This window comes from Acomys russatus, chromosome 8 (assembly GCF_903995435.1).
Source record: "Acomys russatus chromosome 8, mAcoRus1.1, whole genome shotgun sequence".
NCBI classification, from domain to species: domain Eukaryota; kingdom Metazoa; phylum Chordata; class Mammalia; order Rodentia; family Muridae; genus Acomys; species Acomys russatus.
The window spans coordinates 67302989-67319408 of record NC_067144.1 but is presented as its reverse complement, the minus strand read 5'-3'; the positions used below and the strand labels follow the sequence as shown (position 1 = coordinate 67319408).

Genomic DNA, 16420 nt, shown 5'->3' with positions numbered 1-16420 from the left:
CTTCGAGTACTATATTGAAGAGATATGGAGAGAGTGGGCAACCTTGCCTTGTTCCCGATTTTAGAGGAATTTCCTTGAGTATCTCACCATTTATTTTGATTTTGGCTATTGGCTTGCTGTATATAGCCTTTATTATGTTGAGGAAAGTGCCTTGTATCCCCGATCTCTCTAAAACTTTAAACATGAATGGGTGTTGAATTTTATCACATGCTTTCTCTGCATCCAAGGAGATGATCATGTGGTTTTTTATTTTCAGTTTGTTTATATGGTGGATTACATTGATAAATTTCCGTATATTAAACCATCCCTGCATGCCCGGAATGAAGCCTACTTGGTCATGATGAATGATATCTTTGATGTGTTCCTGTATTCATTTTGCAAGTATTTTATTTAGTATTTTTGCATCTATGTTCATAAGAGAAACTGGTCTGAAATTCTCTTCCTTTGTTGAGACTTTGTGAGGTTTAGGTATCAATGAGACTATGGCCTCATAGAATGAATTTGGTAATTTTCCATCCATTTCTATCTTTTGGAGTAGCTTGAAGAGTATGGGTATTAGCTCGCCCTTGAAGGTCTGGTAGAATTCTGCACTGAAACCATCTGGCCCTGGGCTTTTTTTGGTTGGGAGACCATCGATGATTGCTTCTATTTCTGTAGGGGAAATGGGACTATTTAGCTTGTTTATCTGATCTTCATTCAACTTTGGCAAGTGAAATTGTTCAAGAAAATCGTCCATTTCCCTTAGATTTTCAAATTTTGTGGAGTATATGCCTTAAAGGTAGGATCTTAGGATTCTTTGAATTTCTTCAGTGTCTGTTGTTATGTCTCCCTTTTCATTTCTGATTTTGTTGATTTCAATACTGTCTCTCTGCCTTTTAGTTAGTTTGGCTAATGGTCCGTCAATCTTGTTGATTTTCTCAAAGAACCAGCTTTTGGTTTTGTTGATTCCTTGGACTGTTTTCTTAGTTTCTAATTTGTTAATGTCAGCCCTGAGTTTGATTATTTCCAGGCGTCTACTCCTCTTGGGTGTTTCTGCTTCTTTTTTTTCTAGGGCTTCCAGTTGTGTTGTTAAGATGCTTATGTGCGATGTTTCCAATTTCTTTTTAAAGGCACTTAGTGCTATAAATTTTCCTCTTAGCACTGCTTTCAATGTATCCCACAAATTTGGGTATGTTGTTTCTTCATTTTCATTGAATTTCAGAAACTCCTTGATTTCTTTCTTTATTTCTTCCCTTACCCAGGTGTCATTTAGCAGAGAGTTGTTTAGTTTCCACGTACATGTAGGCTTTTTGTTATTTCTGTTGTTGTTGAATTGCAGCCTAAGAGCATGGTGATCTGATAGGATACAAGGTATTATTTCAATCCTCTTGTATCTATTGAGGCTTGCTTTGTGACCTACGATGTGATCAATTTTGGGGAAGGTTCCATGGGGTGCAGAGAAGAAGGTGTATTCTTTCTTGTTTGGGTGAAAGGTTCTATAGATATCTGTTAGATCCATTTGACCCATGGCATTGGTTAATGATGTTATTTCTCGGCTTAGTTTCTGTTTCAATGACTTATCCTTCAATGAGAGTGGGGTGTTGAAGTCTCCCACTATTATTGTGTGGGGATCGATGTGTGGTTTAAGCTTTTTTAGGAGATCTTTTACAAATGTGGGTGCCCCTGTATTGGGAGCATAGATGTTCAGAATTGTGATGTCATCTTGGTTGACTTTACCTTTGATAAGTATGAAGTGTCCTTCCTCATCCCTTTTGATTAATTTTGGTTGAAAGTCTGTTCTGTTCGATACTAAAATGGCTACGCCTGCTTGCTTCTTGTGACCATTTGCTTGGAATATTTTTTTCCAACCTTTTACGCTGAGGTAATGCCTTTCATTGTGGGTGAGATGTGTTTTTTGAATGCAGAAGAATGTTGGATCTTGTTTATGTACCCATTCAGTTAGTCTGTGTCTTTTTATTGGAGAATTGAGGCCATTGATGTTGAGAGATATTAATGACCAGTGACTGTTAAGAGTCTTAATTTTGATGTTGTTTCCAGTCGAGCATTTGTGTAGTTGTGTTTTTGTATTGGAATAGTTATCTATTTCCTGGGTAGTTTTGGTTGTAGCTTGACCCTTTGGGATGGAGTTTTCCTTCTAGTACCTTCTGTAAAGCTGGATTTGTGGATAGGTACTGTTTGAATTTGTTTTTGTCTTGGAATATTTTGTTTTCTCCATCAATGGTTATTGATAATTTTGCTGCGTAAAGTAGTCTGGCCTGGCATCTGTGGTCTCTTAGGGTTTGCAGGGTCTCTGTCCAGGCCCTTCTGGCTTTTATGGTCTCTGCTGAGAAGTCGGGTGTAATTCTGATAGGTTTACCATTAAATGTTATTTGGCCCTTTTCCCTTGCAGCTTTTAATATTTTTTCTTTGTTCTGCATGTTTTGTGTTTTGATTATTATGTGGCAGGCAGTTTTTCTTTTCTTGTCAATTCTATTTGGTGTTCTGTAGGCCTCTTGTATGTTTATAGGCATTTCTTTCTTTAGATTGGGGAAATTTTCTTCTATGATTTTGTTGAGAATAGTTTCTGGGCCCTGGAGTCTGATGTCTTCTCTTTCTTCAATGCCTATTATCCTCAAATTTCTTCTTTTCATGGTGTCCTTAATTTCTTGAATGTTTTGTGTCAGGAGTTTTCCAGATTTGGCATTTTCTTTAATGGTTGATTCAATATCTGTGATTGTATCTTCTAGACCTGAGATTCTTTCTTCCATCTCTTAGATTCTGTTAGAGAAGCTCACCTCTGTGTTGCTCGCCTTCTTCTCTGAGGTCTCACGTTCTCGTTTTTCTTCTGTCTGTGTGTTTATCATTGAATCCATTTTCATTTTCAGATCTTGAACTGATTTTTTGATTTCTTTCATCTGATTTTTTGTGTATTCCTGAGTTTCTTCCATTGCCTCTTCATAGGTCTTCAGAGCTTGAACCGTTTTATTTATTTCTTTCATCTGGTTGTTTGCATTTTCCTGCAATTTTTCCAGTTCCACTCTATGTGCTTCTTTTATGTCTCTCACCTGTTTGTCTGCATCTTCCTGTATTTGATTACGAATTTTATTTGTTTCCTCCATTATCATCCTCATTACTAAGGATTTGAGGTCATTTTCTTGTATTTCCATTGTATTTGAGTTCTGTGGGTTGTTTTCTTTGGGATAGCTGGAAACTGGAGACGTCATGTTGTTTTGGGGTTTTTTGCGTATGCTTTTTTGTTGTCCTTTAGACATCTTGCCGTCTTTGTTTTTGTTGGGTAGCTTCCAGAGTTGGATGGAGGGTGTCTGACGATAGATTCACTTATTTTCTCATGATTTCCCTAGGCTGGGAGCTCAAAGCTTCACTGGTGTGGATTTTAGGAGGTTAGCCCTATTGTTCTGGTCTCTCACAGCCAGTGATCTTCAGCCCCCCTGTGCTGTGGATTCTGCAATTGTTCTGGCTCTCTGAATGAGCGTTGAGTCAGGCCAAGGTATCCACAGCCTTCTGTGTTCCCTGCCAAGTCCAGCCAGGAACACTGGGCCTGAACCACGGGCTGAACTCAGCTAGATTCTCAGGGCCTGAACCGTCTGCCGAGCTCAGGTAGGGATTCTGGGCCCAAAATGCGCACAGGGTCCAGCCAAAATTTTTGGACTGGGACTATGCACCAAGCTCCGCTAGGGCCTTTTGGCCCAAAGTGCGTGCTGTGGTCAGTTATTGACTCAGGGCCTGAACTGACTACCAATCTCAGCCAGGAACTCTGGATTCAAACTGCATACTGTGTCCAACCAGAGTCTTAGAGCTGGTGGAACCGAGTGCTCTGTCCAGCCTGCGCCACAGCGGGAGAACTGCGGCTGCTCTGAGTTAGCGCCTGTGGTTCAACCAAGTGCTCCACCCAGACGTGTCACCACAGGGGAGCTGCTGCTGAGCTGAGGTGGTGCCTAGGATGGAACTGCGCACTCCACCAAGCCTGCGCCACAGCAGGAGACCTGCGGCTGTTCTGAGTTAGTGCCAATGGTGGAACCAAGTGCTCTGCCCAGACTGTGTCACTGCAGGGGAGCTGCCGCTGAGCTGAGGTGGCACCTAGGGTGGAACTGAATGCTTGGCCAAGCCTGCACCACAGGAGGAGAACTGCGGCTGCTCTGAGTTAGCGCCTGTGGTTCAACCAAGCGCTCCGCCCAGACTGTGTCACCGCAGGGGAGCTGCCGCTGAACTGAGGTGGCGCCTAGGGTGGAACTGAGTGCTTGGCTAAGCCTGCACCACAGCAGGAGAACTGATGCTGCTCTGAGTTAGCGCCTGTTTTGGAACCAAGCGCTCCGCCCAGACTGTGTCACCGCAGGGGAGCTGCCGCTGAGTTGAGGTGCTGCCTAGCGTGGAGCTGCGCGCTCAACTTAGCCTGCGCCACAGCAGGGGAGCTGTGGCCAAAGCTGAGTTAGTGCCTCGGGCAGAATTGCTTGCTGGGCTGGGCCAGTACCTGGGACTCTGGGGCCAAACTGTCCGCCGAGTCCAGTCTGGGTCCGAAGGCTCCACGCGACCCAAATCCTGCCCAGAGTCCCCTCTCCCGCATCAACTCCCACCAGCCACCACACCAATCGCCTCCACTGGAAGGCTATGAGCTGCAAACTTCAGCCACCGCTGCTGGTGCCGCTGGTGCTGCTGCCTCTGCCGCTGCCGCTCCGATCAGAGAAAATCCATGCTCCTCCAGTGTGCAGGGGCACGCAGGTCCTCCGCACCCTGGTCCCTCCGAACCGTGGAGCACTCCCCAAAAGTTCACTTTATTAATCCAGTGTTTAAAATATTATATAGATGATCTAGCTTGATCAAAGAACTGACAGTGAGAGATGTTAAAAACAACACACTGCCTACTGTTTCTACGCAGTAATATCTTAGAGCTAGGCATTAAGCATTTGTTTAAGTGCATTAATTTGTGAACAAATTAATTGTGAAAGAAAACACAGAAGAAAAATAGACAAAAGGGTAAAGAGAGCCTTAAATTTCCTGGGTTGCTACTAACTAAATCTATTAAATGTTGTGAACGTGAGGGTATGTGGGATATGTTATACCCCTTTGGAAAAGTCTGTTTCTTCTATTCACAGAGGATGTGAAAACAATGAAAACCAAAACCAAAAAAAAAAAAAAACAAAAAACAAAAAACAAAAAAAACTCACATAAATATGCTGGGACCAATGTGGAGAAAATCAGAACCTATGTAAGAATCCTGTCTGAGTAAGCAATGGATACTGGAGCCTTGGAGTGGGTCTGTAGATCACTGAGAGCGCACAGGTGAACAGGTCCTGGGGTGCCTGGGTCTCCCCCTCACATTCATGTTCTGGTCATGAACTTGGTGTCTTTATTCTATTTTCTCAGCAGGGTGTGCTGTCTTGCCCAACAACCAAAAGTAATGAGGCAAGCCTACTAAGACTAGAACTGTCCAAAAATGTGAACCAAAGCCAACCTCTCTGTTATCGCTTGGTTAGGCAAGGTATTTATTACAGTTAACACAGAAGGGAGTCATCAGTGCAAAATCTGTGAGACTGAAAAGGTAGATGGTGAGGAAATCCCAAACACTGAAATTAAAGTGAAAAGTTGCGAGATATGGTAAGGGATAGTGGATCATGCAAAAAACAAACAAACAAACAAAACAAAAAAACATGTGTTGGTACCAACTACTGAAGCTGTCAGGAAACTGGAAAGGAGTTTGTGGCTAACATGCAAAAGTCACAGAAATTTGTTTGTGAAGAAATGCATCCAAAACATATAGGAAGGTTCAGACTTACTCAAGGTATGTGAGATTTAATGTGTTAACTGTATGAGAAAATGAAAGTGTTTCCCTGTCAGATGTAGCTTTCTTGTTTCTGTGTTATTTCATTGTGTTCTCCAGCACTCACCCCTAATGACGTACAACATGATTTAAATTCATTTTAACTTCATCCTACTGACTAGGAAACTACACAGAGAAGATTTATTTACACATGAAAATGAAGGGTTGGTCACTACAGAGATTGAAAGGAATTATAAATGAAAAGGAAAATGATAAATTAGAACACATGTCAGCTAGGCATCTTGAGTCACTTCTGTGTCTATATCAAGATGTGTGATAAGTTGATAATATCCATCTTCTTGAAGTTATACATACTCAATCCAATCAATGCTTTGGTTACTGATGATTTATGATGGGACATTACATCATTATGAAACGCTTGCTCCTCTGGTGTCCTGCTTACATGATACATTTCAGTAGCAATGGTAGAGAGACCAAATTTTTACTGTGGCCTACAAAGAAAAAAATTTTTGATAGCTTGCCTACATACCTGCAGAAGAAGAGATTTCATAGATCAGGGGTTGTCACTTGTTTTCAAACCCAAAGAATGATAAAGTGAACAAAATCTTGGAAGAAATCACAGTCTTCAAGCAAAATACACACACACACACACACACACACAAAACCTCCTTCAGAAACAACCTATGAAGGTGAGACATAGGATCTTTGGCAGACGTAAGGATGAAAAAGTCTATTTTATCTAGAGCCCTTGAAGGTCTTACATGGGAAAATGTCAGCAAGACATCGCAAACTCAACTTGGCCCCCAGTGGCTTCCAGCTCTCCTTTGATTTTCTAGCAGTCACAGAGCACACACTGATGGGAAATGATCTGAGACCTGAGACGGAAAGGAACGCACTCTTTAGGAACACTGACTCCAAGATTTCAAGTATCAAATGTCAAGCAATTCTTCCCTTGTCTGAGACAAAACAGAACTAAATACTAAGCTCCCTCACTCCTTGCTGGCATCATATTCCATTTTAAAAGAACTAAATGTATAAACACAAATTAAAGGGCACCTTTGCTGTGCATATCTGTGTTCTCATGATGTATGAGGCCTCCTTACACTTCCTGACATGCAAAGGAGCTCTATGAGCAAGTCCTTGTTTTTTTCTAAAAGGTGGAGGCAGGGCTTCTGGCTTCCCAACTAGTCAGTGAAAAATCAAAACAAAACAAAACAAAACACAAAAAACAAAGCAAAACAAAACAGGACTTTTGTACAACAGTAAAACTGTCATCAGATATCTCTTGTGTGGTGTGCTAAGGTGCCAAATGGCTGCTTGAAATATTTATTTACTCTGCTCCTCATCAAATGCATCTTTGATCAATTTGGTTTAGCTTGAGAAGAGGCATTTTTGATTCTAAAACATATGTGTCTCCAGAAAAGAGACCTCTTAAACATGGATTTGTATGTACAAGGAGATGGTTCTAAAATGAGGCTGGAGAACATTTGTGCTATGGCTTCCATATGAACACTATGAAGGGATTTTACTCTTTCTTTAATTGTTGCTACACACACATACACACACAAACACAAACACACATGTATATGTATGTGCATGCAAATATATAAGGTACATGGGAAAATCTGGTTGGAGAAAAGTAAAGTAGGAAATGTAACCATATCAAATCTCAAAAGAAAATTAAAATATTGTTTGTTCTTGGTACTAGTTCAGTTTAGCTTCACAAAGTCCAGAGACTTCTAATAAATGGTCTTGGGTGAAAACCTCTTTTAATTCTAATATATTACAGTATAAAATGAAGACAATTGGCCTCATCTTTATCTACTAAAACTGACTTTCTTGGGTAGGAATGTACAACATTTTCAGTAGAATTAGCAAATATATTATATCTACATAATATAACCATATATAATATAGGTAATATATTATTTGCTTAGAATAATATAGTAATAAATAGTATAATAAAATAGTAATATATATTGTGTTCTACTAGTGTCTTACTATTCAGCTATATGCTGGCACTTCCTCAACTCTTTGTAAATCAAACTCAACAGTTAAATAATACAATGCTATCAGGGTGGGCTTCTTTTCAAAGATGCTATGTTGTTAAAGTAAATATACAGAGAACAACATCTCATCGATTCTCAGCTGAATATGAAAAGAAGAGAAAGATATTTTATTTCTAGCAAATTCAATAAAGTTTGACCTGTGGACACCCTTTTAGGATTTCAAGAACTTTTGAAAGAGGAAAACAATGGCTTTGTAAGTAGGATGTCATCCAAATGGACAGGTTTAAGCAAACATTGTTGTCTGTAGAAACAAAAGCAAAGCAAATATAATGCACAGGTGACTGGTGATAAAGTGTCATATCAACCCCTTGAGCCTGATAAGCAGAAACAAAATTAAGATTGAATCTGTGTTCTTTACATATTTTTGATATTAGCCCTTTGTCAGATGTAGGGTTGGTGAAGATCTTTTCCTAGTCTGTATAGGCTGTCATTTTGTTTTGTTGACAGTGTCATCATCTCACAGAAGCTTTTCAGTTTCATAAGGTCCCATTTATTAATGGTCAGTCTCAGGGCTTGGGCTGTTGGTGCTCTGTTCAGGAAGTTGTCTCCTGTGCTGATGAGCTGAAGGCACTTACCCACTTTTTCTTCTAACAGATTTAATGTGTTTGGTTTTATGCTGAGGTATTTAATCCATGTGGACTTCGGTTTTGTGCAGGGTGATAGATATGGATCTATTTTCATTTTTCTACATGTAGTTATCCAGTTAGACCAGCACCAATTGTTGAAGATGATGTCTTTTATCTATTATATGGATTTGATTTCTTTGTCAAAATTCAAGTGTCCATAGGTATGTGGGTTTATTTCTGGGTCTTCAATTTTATTCCATTGAGCAACATGCCTATTTCTTTGCCAGTACCATGCTGTTTTTATTATTGTTGCCGTATAATACTGCTTGAGATCTGGGTTGGAGATTCCTCCAGAGGATCTTTTATTGTACAGGATTGCTTTAGCTATTCTGGGTTTTTGTTTGTCCATATGAAGTTGAGAATTGATCTTTCAATATCTGTAAGGAATGTGTGAGTATTTTCATTGGAATTGCACTGAAGAAACTAAACACCACCAAACCAAATAATACAATTTAAAAATGGGGTGCATAGCAGAGAATTCTCAACAGAGGAATACGGAATGGCTGAGAAACACTTAAAGAAATGTTCAACATTTCTAGTCATCAGGTAAACACAAATCAAAATGGCTCTGAGATTGCATCTTACACCTATGCAAATGGCTAAGATGAAAAACTCAGGTGACAGCACATGTTGGCAAGGATGTGGAGAAAGGGGAACACTCATCCATTGTTGGTGGGAGGGAAAACTTGTACAAACACTTTGGAAATCAATCTGGAGCTTTCTCAGGAAACTGGGGATAAATCTACCTCAAGACCCAGCCATACCACTCCTGGGAATATACCCAAAAAATGCTCCACCTTACAACAAGGCCTTCATAGTTGAGTTTTATTCATAATATCCAGAATCTGAAACAACCTAGATATCCCTCAACTGAAGAATGGATAAAGAAACTGTGGTGCATTTGCACAATGGAATAGTATTCAGCTATTAAAAATAAGGAAATCTTGAAATTTGCAGCAAATGGATGGAGCTAGAAAACATCATCCTGAGTGAGTTAACCCAGACCCAAAAAGAAACACATGGTATATATTCACTCAAAGCAGATATTAGCCATATCATAGACGATAACTACACTACAATACAGAGAATGAAACATCAACCAAGGACCACGTATGATGTAGGCATAGACCTTCTGCTCTGATGTAGTAAGTAGCACAATCTCCATGTGAGTCCCACAATGTGGAAAGTAGGGTCTACTTCTGACATGTACTCCGGCCACTGAAATTTGATCATGTCCCCCTGGCAGGGTAGCCTTGCCAGGCTACAGAGGAACAGGTTACATGTAGTACAGCTGAGACTTGATAGGCTGAGGTCAGATGTTAGGGGAGAAGGGACCCCCTTTCTGAGAAATAATGGAAGGAGGAGATGAAGGAGGTGGATGCAATTGGGATGGGAAATATTTGAACTGCAGAACAAGCAGGTAACTTATACTGCTAATCCCACTATATGAGAATAGCCCTTTCATTATAGGCTGGTAAACTTTTAAGGGCTGGATCCTTATGAACTCCTTGGGAGTTGTACTTCACACAGAAGTGGAGAATACCTTCGGCGTACCCAGTTCCTAAAACATGGATCTCTAGGATCAACATACAACTCACAGCAAGTTACCTTGTTGAAAACTTACCTTCCATCTCCCTGAATTCCTTTCTCTTTTCCTCTCTGTCATCATCTCCTATTTCCATATAAAAATATACATATATCTTCTTACAAAGTATAGTGAGTTTTAGAGAAAAAGAAATACTTATAATAAAATAAAATTTTTAGCAAGGATATTAACAAATGCTATAAGCCAATGATAATAATCAAATATAATAGCAAGTAAATACTCCATATCACCTACATTGTTATTGCATATAATCCTCATAAAATACTATAAAACTCCATTTCAAAGACATGGCTATTCAGTTTCAAGGCATTTGGTACTTATCTGGGCATCAGAGCTGTAATCCCACAACCCTGAGTATTGAAGTCTTATATTTGAAGCAATTACATGTAAGACCTCCTAGGACGCCTTATGTAGAAGAATAGGAATGACACAAGAGAAACGATTGGTGACCTTGTGAACCGCTGCCATGAAAGTTACTTTTGTTCACTACTTAAGGGGAGATTTTTTTCTTTTCATTTAACTTTGAGAGAACAGTTAGTATGGTATATCTGTTGACAAGAAAATGAATGATATTTTTTAGCTTATTTAATGTGTAGAATTCTGTAAATTAGAACAACAGAAAACTATAAAGACAACTCACAATGCTTAGCTAACATATTCCCAGCCATTTTCTAATATGTGTTATCTATTCTGTCTGCTGCATATCCTTGCAATGCATAATCTATTAACTCTGGGATTGCTAGAGCAAGTCCTGAAGTACTAAGAAAGAAACTGTCCAAGGGTAACCACCAATATAAAAATGCTATATAATAATAAGAGTCACAGCTCATTAACGCACAGCCCTGTCTGCACATCCCATAGTAGTTAATTCTTAATATAGCTGCTTCAAGTTGTATGTTGTATATGTTCCTTGTTTCTCTGAAAAGTTAAACATGAATCAATTTCAGGTCCATGTCTTTCCATTCAGTTGTGTTTCTTCACTTAGCATTTGATTCTTCTCATGTGCCCTTGAGCCGTTGAAAACAATAATGATAAGTCAAACCAGCAATGCGAGATCATTAGAGCATCCTCATTCTAGGGCCATGCTCTTGAATGTGAGCATTGTTGCCCTCGTGTCTGCAGTTCCGCTTGTGAGCAAGTGTGGGTTTATATGTACTTTTGATAGTTAAATCATGGTATCGCTGTTTTATCTGACAGCACCTTAGCAAGGAGATCAGAACACAGTTAAAGAAAGGAAAACTGCAATTTCCCATGGCCTGAAGATTAGAAGGCATCCACCATTATTTTCCTTAAGGGCTGTTAAATGTAACTTTAGTTTTCTTTACTCTGTATTTACCCTAAATGATTTTAACCTTTGGGGAAAATGGGAAAGAGCTCCATAACTCTGCCTTAATGGGTTGAAAAGAGTGCTGTGGCTCATTAAAGAACTGTGTTTCTGACTCTTTGGATGATGTATTTCTTTTGGCTGATGGCTAAGGAGGCTTATTCCTTGTACCTTATTATCTCCCTGGATTCAAAGCGCCACCCTTACAGATCTGGAAAGACCATCCATTTCATCGATATCTCCTAAAAGAGTATTCATTTCCTCTGACTGTGACCACAAACTCTATAGCTTAAAATACTAGAAATGTATTCTCTTCGGGTTCTGGAGGTTAAAAGTCTGAAATCAGTTGTATTGACCTAACTTCAAGTTGGCAGCTTTGCTGATTCCCTGTAGTGTGTCTAGTCCCCTCTTTTTCCATCTTCTAAATCTTGTTGGCATTGCTCAATTTGGGACCAAGGCATTCCAAAACATTTCTGTTGCCACGTTGAATGTCACCTCCTATGCATGTGTGTGTGCCTGTGTATGTGTGTGTGTGTGTGTGTGTGAGTGTCTGTGTGTGTGTGTGTGCGTGCGTGTGCCACGGTGTGTGTGTGTGTGTGTGTGTGCGCGCGCCATGGTGTCTGTGTGTGTGTGTGTGCGTGCGTGTGCCACGATGTGTGTGTGTGTGTGTGTGTGTGTGTGTGCCTCTGTGTGTGTGTGTGTGTGTGTGTGTGTGTGCGCGCGCGCCATGGTGTGTGTGTGTGTGTGTGTGTGTGTGTGTGTGTGTGTGTGTGTGTCCTTCTTTGTCCCTCCTCTTTCTCTATTATTCTCTTTCTCTGGTAAAGAAGCCTGTGACCACACCAGATTTCTCTGGGTGACTCTGCCTCAACAGTTACTTTATTCATATCTGTGATATTCCTTTTATAGCATCAGGTGATAATCATAGGTTCCCGGAGTTCAGATGTCGGCATTTCGGTGTGGGTAGGTAATGGACACTAATAAATCCTTCATACACAGTAAATATTAAGCATTGGTGAATTGAATAAAGTAATGACACTTTCAATGGTAAAAGGAAACAGAGTTATGAGAATGATTTCTTGAAGCTTTCAGAAGACAGTGCCACACAAATAACAGTAGTCTTTGTTTGGTGATAAGCCTGCCAGTTTTATGACTCTGATATTTAATATCTTCATCTTCCAAAGACAAAGACTAAAACAGAACACAATTCTGTAAAGACATTGCATTCATGAAATCGTGAAGGGAAAAAAGATGGAGAGTGTTTGTGTCTGAATATGGTATTCTGAGAAGGAAAGAAAACACAGAAGTAATGAGACACTTGGTGGACACTGCCTTTGGAAGTCTTGGTATTTCTCTACTTGTGTTACTTTGTCTAAATTTAGACAATGGTAAATACTTTGAATATATCTTATGCACTTGATGTTCTAGACTTTTTATCATCTCCCTTGAGCCCGTTATGAAGAAGCCTAAAGTGAGAGACTAATGTTCACTTCAACAGCACAAACACTAAAATAGAGATGATACAATGAAGATTAGCATGGCCCCACCACAAGCATAACACACAGATTCCATACTTCCACTGTGCGCACACATGCGGGCATGCGTGCGTGCGTGCGTGCGTGCGTGCGTGTGTGTGTGTGAACAACTTAAAAACAAGAGAGCATGAAGGGGTATATGTGGAAGGTGTTGGAAGGAAGAAAGGGAAGGGGTAAAATGTAATTATAATTCAAAATAAGAAAAGATTGATCATAAAGTCATAAAATAATGTAAAATGCAGAAAGGATTAAAAGAATGTTAGAAGAAAGAGAATGACGTAAGGCTCCACCAACATCTGGACCTCCCCATGAGCTGCAGTGGGAAATCAAACACCAGCTGCCTTGTGTATCTAATGCCTCATGGGCTGCTACTCTGAATTAGCTGCACAGTATCCTGGAGTGCTCCATAGCCAACCAATGTGACTCTTCTCACCTGAAAGATGTTCTAGCAAGAAACACAATGCATTGGAGGAGAGTTGCTCATTGCCATGTGCTATAATGGATAGTGAGACAAGCATTGATGAAACATTCATATAATGTTTAGAGAATGCCTCTAGGTTTATACTGAAGTGCAACTTCAAAACCTAGATGAGAGGGATAAAATGATGCCAAGTACCCCATGGACCCATAAAAGGATGGTGTCTTTTAACACCTGCCCCTGTAGCTTACCTTCCCTGAAGTCAGCATAGTGCTCTCAGCCTGAATGACTCATTGTTAATACACACGTTGTTTTTTCTAATTTAGTGGAAGCTAGAAGCCTAAAATATAGTTTCTATTTTTAAGAACATAATGTCAATTCTTCGGTTTAAATTACAATCTTTAGAATGCCTTTAGCCTTACCTTAAGGAGTGGAAGGTGCTATTTACTGTGTGTAGTGCCTATAAGCAACCACACAGATTATTCGAATGAAACATTTCAACATGGCCATTACCTTTTGTCACTATAGACCAAAAATAACTTTAGTCCAAATACAGAGTAAGAGCAACGTTCAAAGGAAAACATGTAAATGACAAGTAAATCTCATTTGTTCTATATCTGACAACATGGAGGCTTTCCAGCACTGGCAAAGGGCACATGTTGCATAATCTTCGTCAATTAAGAAACTACAATATTGACAAACTGGATTTCTTTGATAGTACATGAGGTAAAAATTGTTCAAGAAGGGGATTTCATAGAATCTTTGGTTGCTTAGCAACCACTGACCCATGGGAACCAGTTCATTTTTAGTCTGGAATAATAGGTCACCAAATGCCACTAAGATTACTGTGAGCCTCACACATAGAATTTTCCAAACACATCAGCTGAGAAGTTGTCACTGGGATCTGGCATAAAACAGGCATGTGTGTAACACATATTTGGGGGGAAATTATTCATTTAATACATGGGCCTTTTTTTTTTTTCATGTGGCAGTATTGAGAAAGCAAAACCATCCAACTTACAAGAAAGTGTGATCAAATCTTGCAGTATTTTTCAGAGCCAAAGAGTAGAAAAATACAGGCCCTTGCTTTATTAAAATCTTGTTAACCTTTTAATAACCATGCTGTTGAATCCTGTGGAGACATGAACTCTTGTTAATCGCTGATTGGCACATGAGGGTTTGCCTATTAACACTGAAATCACTATTCTCTAAAGCTATGGTCTACAGAAGTTGACCCATGGGTGATGGTCAGAGTAGTGATTAAAGGTACTTTGAAGACTCAAGACAAACTTATTTTCGTATGAGCCTGAAGACACTGGCAGCTGTGGCTAAACAAAGCAATAATGAGATGTTATGCGTTACTGTGTCAGACAGAGAGAAGGAAGAGAGTCTCAAGATGTTCCTTGCAGTCACCAGGAAAGATATAAAGAGTCCCTCCAGCTGTCCCATGCCAAACCCACACAGCTGCCTCTTGCTTGCACTCTCAGTCTCCATGTCTCTTCTGGGTTATCCTGGACTTTGCAGTGCCACTTCTCATAGAAATCACTGCTACCTCCCTGTGACTCCCTCCATCGCTGTCTGCTCAAATGATATAAACCCTGCCTTCGGACATTACTTACCCAGCAGCTACCAAGGAAATCTCTGGCTTTTGGACCATTGCCAAGACTCCTACTGCGAAGTGCCTTGCTGTGAATCTTCTAACCATGAGCTCAAGACTTGCACGGCAACTTGTGATCCCAGGAACTCCTGTGTGCCTTGCAACTCCCCATCTGCAACTCAAGTTGTTAGTGCCGGTGAAACTACCAACATCAGATCCAGACCCAGCTGTAGTCCCAATACTGGGACCAAACGGTATGTGTCCAATTGCACCCCAGCTACTCGATTTGCATCTAAAGCCTGTCAGACGTCTCAAAATGGCTCCCGCTGCATAGGGCAATTTAATTACTTTCCCAAGAATCTGCAGGCCCTATATCACTATAGCCCGGGCAACAATGGATATAGAAGCTATAAAAATTTTGGATTCATCAGCAATGGCTCCTCTCCATCTTACTATATTACCAGTAGTTACCAACCCCAAAGTTACCTAGTGAGATATTGCCAGTATCCAAATTATGTGCCTTTAAGCTTCCCACCAGGGAGATACTTATGTGGAAATTTTCAGTCTCTGAGCTGTATACCTAGTACGTTTCCACCTCTGAGATACTTATGCAGCAGCAACAGACCTCTGAATTGCTACTGATTGACTTACAGCTTGTACGAGAGTTCTGAAGAAATTGACGGAGCAAATCTTACCTAGCTCTTACATCTCTGTTATTCTGCTAAATTGATTTATTCCTCTCAGGAAGGTTGTTGCACTGACCTCAAGTGTAACCCCAGACCTGATTAACCACTCAGGTGTTTGGTCTTCTCTTAGTACTCTCTGTATAAAATTCTGGTTCTGAGGGCAGCGTGAGCTCCAAAACTGACCAGAGGGGACTCACTGAAGAAATTTTGTATGAAGGACAACGAAGGATAATCATCACTCTCTTTCTTTCCCTGGTTGTCACTTGTCCATCATTGTGACAATCCTCTACCCGGTTTCATGCATGATTTCAACCCACCTTTTCCAGATTTCTCAACTTTTCATCACATAGTTGTGTTAACTGCCTGATGAGCATCTTGCCACTGAAGGGAGAAATAAAATTCCCCAAAACATACTTAATGGAGCTACTTTGTCCTTTCCCTCCTGACTGATTATAAAAATGAGCAAGTATCAATAACAGCCGAAACTACAAGAAGAAAATCTCAGCATTCTTCTCCTTCAAAGAAGACACAAAACACAGAGTTGATTGATAATTGACTTTCAACCTCCACCCTTGGGATAAATCCTCGCAAGTGATAGAAGCACAGGCACTATGTGGCAAAAGAAAGATAAAATGCTGCTCTAGATTCTCAATGTCTCCCAGAATTCATCTATGTTCTGGATCTTTCTGTAGTCCTGCTCTCTTGAATTATGTCATTCTAAATTCTAAAAAAAAAAACTTGATTAATAAACATTTTTCTATATGGAAACTTCGGCTTCCCTTATGC

General features: G+C 40.1%; 1 protein-coding gene across 1 annotated transcript; it reads left to right on the top strand.

Moving 5' to 3' along the window:
* Window positions 1–14789: 14789 nt before the first annotated feature.
* On the top strand, window positions 14790–16117 carry LOC127193153 (keratin-associated protein 24-1). The gene has a single exon (XM_051150479.1). The coding sequence runs from the start codon at window positions 14799–14801 to the stop codon at window positions 15588–15590; it is 792 nt and encodes a 263-aa protein (XP_051006436.1). The 5' UTR covers window positions 14790–14798; the 3' UTR covers window positions 15591–16117.
* The last annotated feature ends 303 nt before the right edge of the window (window positions 16118–16420 follow it).